This window comes from Mobula birostris, chromosome 18, assembly GCF_030028105.1.
Source record: "Mobula birostris isolate sMobBir1 chromosome 18, sMobBir1.hap1, whole genome shotgun sequence".
Classification (NCBI taxonomy): Eukaryota; Metazoa; Chordata; class Chondrichthyes; order Myliobatiformes; family Myliobatidae; genus Mobula; species Mobula birostris.
Window position 1 is genome coordinate 8,534,868 of NC_092387.1, and position 6,000 is coordinate 8,540,867.

General features: G+C 37.5%; 1 protein-coding gene across 5 annotated transcripts in view; it reads left to right on the forward strand.

The window, feature by feature from the left end:
- Positions 1–5,736, forward strand: part of prc1b (protein regulator of cytokinesis 1b) — a 28,309-nt gene extending 22,573 nt beyond the window's left edge. For all 5 annotated transcript variants that reach the window (XM_072282160.1, XM_072282161.1, XM_072282163.1 and 2 more), the window contains one exon: positions 3,239–5,736. In XM_072282160.1, the coding sequence (XP_072138261.1) occupies positions 3,239–3,316 (78 nt within the window). In that variant the 3' untranslated portion in view covers positions 3,317–5,736. The remainder of the gene's footprint in view (positions 1–3,238) is intronic.
- The last annotated feature ends 264 nt before the right edge of the window (positions 5,737–6,000 follow it).

Genomic DNA, 6,000 nt, shown 5'->3' on the forward strand with positions numbered 1-6,000 from the left:
ATCAAAGACACCTTAGTCACCTTGCATGACTTTAATTTTTGTATAGGGAATTATTACGGCTCTGAATAACCAGACTAATGGCTTCATTTTCTACTTCACTGCTTAACTTTTTCTGGTTGTCTCATTCTGTCAGCAACAATTTCCTGGTGTTAATTAAATGCACTCTGGCAAATTTGATCAGGAGAATTGTAATTTCTATACCAGCGATTGGTAGATGGTGCTGCTTTAATGATTAGTGTGAATTTTATGCTTAATATTTGGGTAAAAGTGCACTTGCAAAAATCCACCTTTTTTCAGCTTTTCTCTGGGGATACTTTTGTGAATCCAGCAAAGCAAATGGTTTGAGTTCAGGCTGAGGAAGTGAAGGATTATAGCAGTTCATGAAATTGCCTGAAGCCCCATTCTACCAGGTTATATGACAGCAGAATAGAATTTGTTCTAAGTCTCATGAATGGTCAGTCCCCTAGTATGATAAGATGTACATGTGAAAATAATACTCCAATTGGAATGTTTAAGTAAAGCATTTGAAGCTGAAAGGATTCTAGGAAATTCCAAATTTCCATTACCTTTGGAAGATTATTTATTCTTGCTCTGATTTTAAGACCCCTTTATTTAGATTCTCTGGCTGCAGAAATACTATTTCTCTTCTGCCCTATCAAATTTTTATTTCAAATATATCAATTTGATCACCCCCAACATTCTAATAATAACTTTTTTAGTGAATGTCCCTGTATTTTATCTCAGAGGTTTGTAGTGAAGCTCTCCTGTAACAGCACCAAGATGAACTGTAATTGTTCTCATTTTTTTCTTCAAATCAACAGTGTTTAAGTAATAGGATAGGTGGAGGGCAGTCTTCTGGGATTATATAAAATAATTTTTATTCTTAGTTAAATGGAATTTTGTAATATTGGATTTGCAAGTTACAATTAATTACATCCCCGTTATAAAGTGTGAATATTTTTGATTAATTCTTTCTCCTACTGAGAGATAGAACTTCCATTTCTTAAGACAAAGGAAAACAACTTATTTTACACTTCTCATTGATGTTCCATTTGGATCTATGATCTTCCTTTCTCCAGTTTTAAATTTTGCGCACTCTATTGTTCAGTAATTTGAATGTCAAATTTGAAATGATTTCTTAGAATATTTGAACCAGTCAAAACATTATTTTAGTCTTTTTATACAGTGGATTCTGGTTAACTGGGACAATTCAGAACCAGTACAGAAATAGATGTAACAAAAAGACACTCTATTGTTTCACTCGTAACAAATTATTTATTTAAATGAAACACAAAATAAATTAGAACACTATCAATGCCACTATAGTACTATAAGACTGTGTATTAGTTCCCAATAGTTATCAATGGAGGAATTCATTCAGTGTTCATAGAAACATAGAAAATAGGTGCAGGAGTAGGCCATTCGGCCCTTCAAGCCTGCACCGCCATTTATTATGATCATGGCTGATCATCCAACTCAGAACACCGCCCCAGCCTTCCCTCCATACCCCCTGACCCCCTTAGCCACAAGGGCCATATCTAACTCCCTCTTAAATACAGCCAATGAACTGGCCTCAACTGTTTCCTGTGGCAGAGAATTCCACAGATTCACCACTCTCTGTGTGAAGAAGTTTTTCCTAATCTCAGTCCTAAAAGGCTTCCCCTCTATCCTCAAACTGTGACCCCTCGTTCTGGACTTCCCCAACATCGGGAACAATCTTCCTGCATCTAGTCTGTCCAATCCCTTTAGGATCTTATACGTTTCAATCAGATCCCCCCTCAATCTTCTAAATTCCAACGAGTACAAGCCCAGTTCATCCATTCTTTCTTCATATGAAAGTCCTGCCATCCCAGGAATCAATCTGGTGAACCTTCTCTGTACTCCCTCTATGGCAAGGATGTCTTTCCTCAGATTAGGGGACCAAAACTGCACACGATACTCCAGGTGTGGTCTCACCAAGGCCTTGTACAACTGCAGTAGTACCTCCCTGCTCCTGTACTCAAATCCTCTCGCTATAAGTGCCAGCATACCATTCGCCTTTTTCACCGCCTGCTGTACCTGCATGCCCACTTTCAATGACTGGTGTATAATGACACCCAGGTCTTGTTGCACCTCCCCTTTTCCTAATCGGCCACCATTCAGATCATAATCTGTTTTCCTATTTTTGCCGCCAAAGTGGATAACTTCACATTTATCCACATTAAATTGCATCTGCCATGAATTTGCCCACTCACCCAACCTATCCAAGTCACCCTGCATCCTCTTAGCATCCTCCTCACAGCTAACACTGCCACCCAGCTTCGTGTCATCCGCAAACTTGGAGATGCTGCATTTAATTCCCTCATCCAAGTCATTAATGTATATTGTAAACAACTGGGGTCCCAGCACTGAGCCTTGCGGTACCCCACTAGTTCGCTGCCATGTTCTTGTGGTTGACTGTAAACAAAATCAGCACAGTTAATGGACTGACCATTGTATCTCCAGATCTTTATTTGTATTGTAGCATTCAAGATGATTGGCGTTACTTCGTAGTTCCTAAGTTGGAGTATTGAAATTGTTTCATTTTCACTCCTGGCTGTTTCTGGCTTTAGTGCTTGAAATAGTGATCAAAACAGTATTAATTTGTCTTGCTGCTTATTTCTTGACACCTATCAGTGACAAAAATACTGCTTTTTGAACACAAAAGGACATAATTGATGTTTTTAAAAAATCTTTGCTCTAAGCACGGTGTATGGCCATACAATGAGCACAACTGATGCTAGTTAGAAACTGTTCGTCAACAGTCTCCTGTCCTAATTAAGCAGCGTAGTGTCCCAAATAAGCAAACATAATTCCGGCTTCTTTTTCAATTAGATTTTGTTCTTTAAGAGTTGTTCCAAATAAGCAGCTGTCCTGATTAACTGATGGCCCAATTAACTGGAATCCACTGTATTGACATATATGCTCATTGACAGAGCTTGATGGCTACCTCAAGCCTCTGACCTGTGCTGTAATCTACGCTGTCTCTAACAAGCCATGGCCCAAAGAACATGCCATTTAGTGTCTGATGTAGATATTGGCATCATGCACCTCAGATTCTCATTTCTACTTTTTGGGTATTAAAGTTGTCTAATACATAACGTGTGTTCATGTCTAAGCTCTGAATATTGGGCAAGGTTTCGTCTGATTCATCTGAAAAGTTTAATTGTCATACTTTAAAAGGCATTCTTGATCTCATTTTTGTTTTCTTGTTTTCCAGCGAGAGCTTTCAAAAGTTTCCAAGTCTAATTGTCAGTCCCAAGTTCTCAATTCTACAACCACCAACATCCATACTTGAACTGGCCGTGAGATACCAGTGAGGCGCTGGACTGCTCAAAAGCAAGCTGGAGAGGCCGCAACGTACAGTAGAGCTGGCGTTTGTTCTTTATTACTTCAAACTGTAAATTATGGGATGTGTGAAAAATACCACAGATGAACAAGGAGTATAAAATGTTATCTTGTCTATGCTGTTGGAGATGTCTCCGGCATTGAGCATGGCTGCAAAATCCATTCGGTGGGGGGGGAATGTTGCTTTTGGATATTTTTGTATGCAAAGAAATTCAAGAAATATCTTGAATAGTCTGACCCAGTGAAAATGAAGGAATTATACCATTCTTTCTGAGCTATCTTTTGGGGAGGGGAGGAAGGAATGTTATAAATTTGGTTTTCTCTCAAGATCATATAGTGTAGCTTAAACTTTGGCAAGTTATTTTACTTGACAGTGTCTGGATGACAATTTGTGTTTCAAGAGGATCAAGAGTTAAAGTTAAAACACTTGATCCTCTTGATTTAATCTATTTGAGACTTCAAAGAGTTTGCGAACAGTCGACCTGATTGCTAGGTTTATGCTAAAAGGATCTCAAAATTGTGATACTAAATTTGGTAATTTCATTCTATGTGGGGAAAACTAAAGCATATTTAGCAATATCCATAAGGTATATGTCTGTATAATTAGGTTCAGCTTTTCTTGTCAGCGTTAGCAAGGGGTGAAAGCATGTAGTTGGTATGGTAACTAGATTAAATTAAATCCAATTTATTTTACATTGGTTTGGGAGGCATAAAGTTTAGTCTAAAGAAGGCCATGTATGGATATTATGTCATAACTGACCTGTGGTTCACTGTGGTTATATTTTTCATATGATCTTGTGGCTTTAATAATACTTCAATCATATCTATTTTTAAACAGTTTTATTTCTGCACATTTAAATTGTGATTCTTTAAGCTAATCATGAATTTTGCACCTTTTTTTGCCTTTTTCCTTATTTATTCTTGTAACGGCCATCTCTTACTGTTAAAAGTTAAGCAAATGTCATAACATGGTTATGAGCAGTGAGAGGAGCCTTTAAACACTAACTTTTATATCGTAGTGTGCCTTAGAAAAATTGTTAATTGCTACTGGTAGAGTAATCTTTATGCCTGATCTGGCACAATGTTTGTCTCATTCTGTTCATGGCTGAAGGTACGCTTTTATTCCACCTTGGGATCTAAATTAGCAATCCAAGATCAGGCTTTAAGCTTGAGTTAAGTTGGAAAAACAGAAGGAGATTCTTGGATTTTCTTTGTTGAAAACAATCTGCCATTTAACAATGGTGGAGAAAGAGAAAGGATGTGTAAAATGTAGCTTTTAAAAAAAGAGTATATATATTGTTCCTTTTTGAACTTATGTGGTGTCCCATCAGATTAGGTCTAATGAATTTCTAGAGCTTGCCATGGAGCTGCCTACGTTTTCTCATTTGGCATTCAGGTAGTATGTGGAAACACCACTCACACTTTTTGTCAGTGGAGGTGTTTGAGCATATGTGAGAAAACCTTTTCCTTGCGGTGTTGGCCAAACGGGCTAAGGGATCTGACCTGATGTGGCTAGGACTATTTTTAAAGTCAAGTTTGCTTTTAAATTAATCAGTATTAACTTAAAATATGAAGTTTGCCAATCTGACTTTAGTTCCAAATTTGAAGTATTTCAGAGCTGCTGATTGGTTGTAATGGTACTAGGCTGTCAAAGTACTGTAGAAGAGAACACACATCCAGCAGCAAAGAAGAGGCATACTTAAGTATTCTTCTGCCTGCCTTCCCCATTGATATTGCTATAGGGAAAAATGAGAGCCCTGGCAATTTTAAGCATTTTTGCTTCATTATTTAAACCTAGAAATAATTATACAGATAGAGCTTCTAGACAAATTAAGGTTTTATGATTTGTGATCCAGTATCTGTGCCATCTACAAACTGCCTTTCTCCTTTATAATATGGCAGACTATGAGACTTGATAAATGTTCAAATTTTCCTGCCAGCAGTTAGGTTAATATATTGAGCACTATCTCTTCTAGTAAAAAATTATAAATCTTTTTGTAAACTTTATAGAGATCTGGTTATGGTTGTGTATCAGCTGAAACTCTGCAGTTTGTACTGAATTTCAGTCCGTGGTGCTAGGAATTACCTTTGCCTTCAATGTTCTGAGCTACTCTGATATCAAATAGAAATTCCCCGGCTAATCAGTGTAATGTGTACTTGTTGAGCGTAGACTACACTTGACTGACTGGCACCTTGCTGAGCACCTTGTGTCCAGACCTGAGGAAAGGCATTCGAGGTACTGTGGGGTTGTGGGAGCATGAGGTGCACAATGGCTTAAAGTCCGTAATTGATAACATTTTACACTGAAATATTAGTCTTCCTACCACTGTTTAAACTTGTCTTTAAATTGTACAGTGTGTAATAAATAGGCAAAGTAATTTTTATTGACTACTCATTTATTCTGCACATTGATCAACTGTTTTTATGCCTGTAATGATTTTATTGATGTTACATATGAATTGGATTGACAACTTTTTGTGTAACAACTGCTACAAAGGCAACGCCAACAATTGAACTCTAGTTGAAACATGACTCCAGGAACATAGTGTACTACACTCAATCTGTATATTTTATTGGAATCATTTACGGTTGCAAAGGTGCGGGAAATCTGCAGATACAAGAAATTCTGACGCT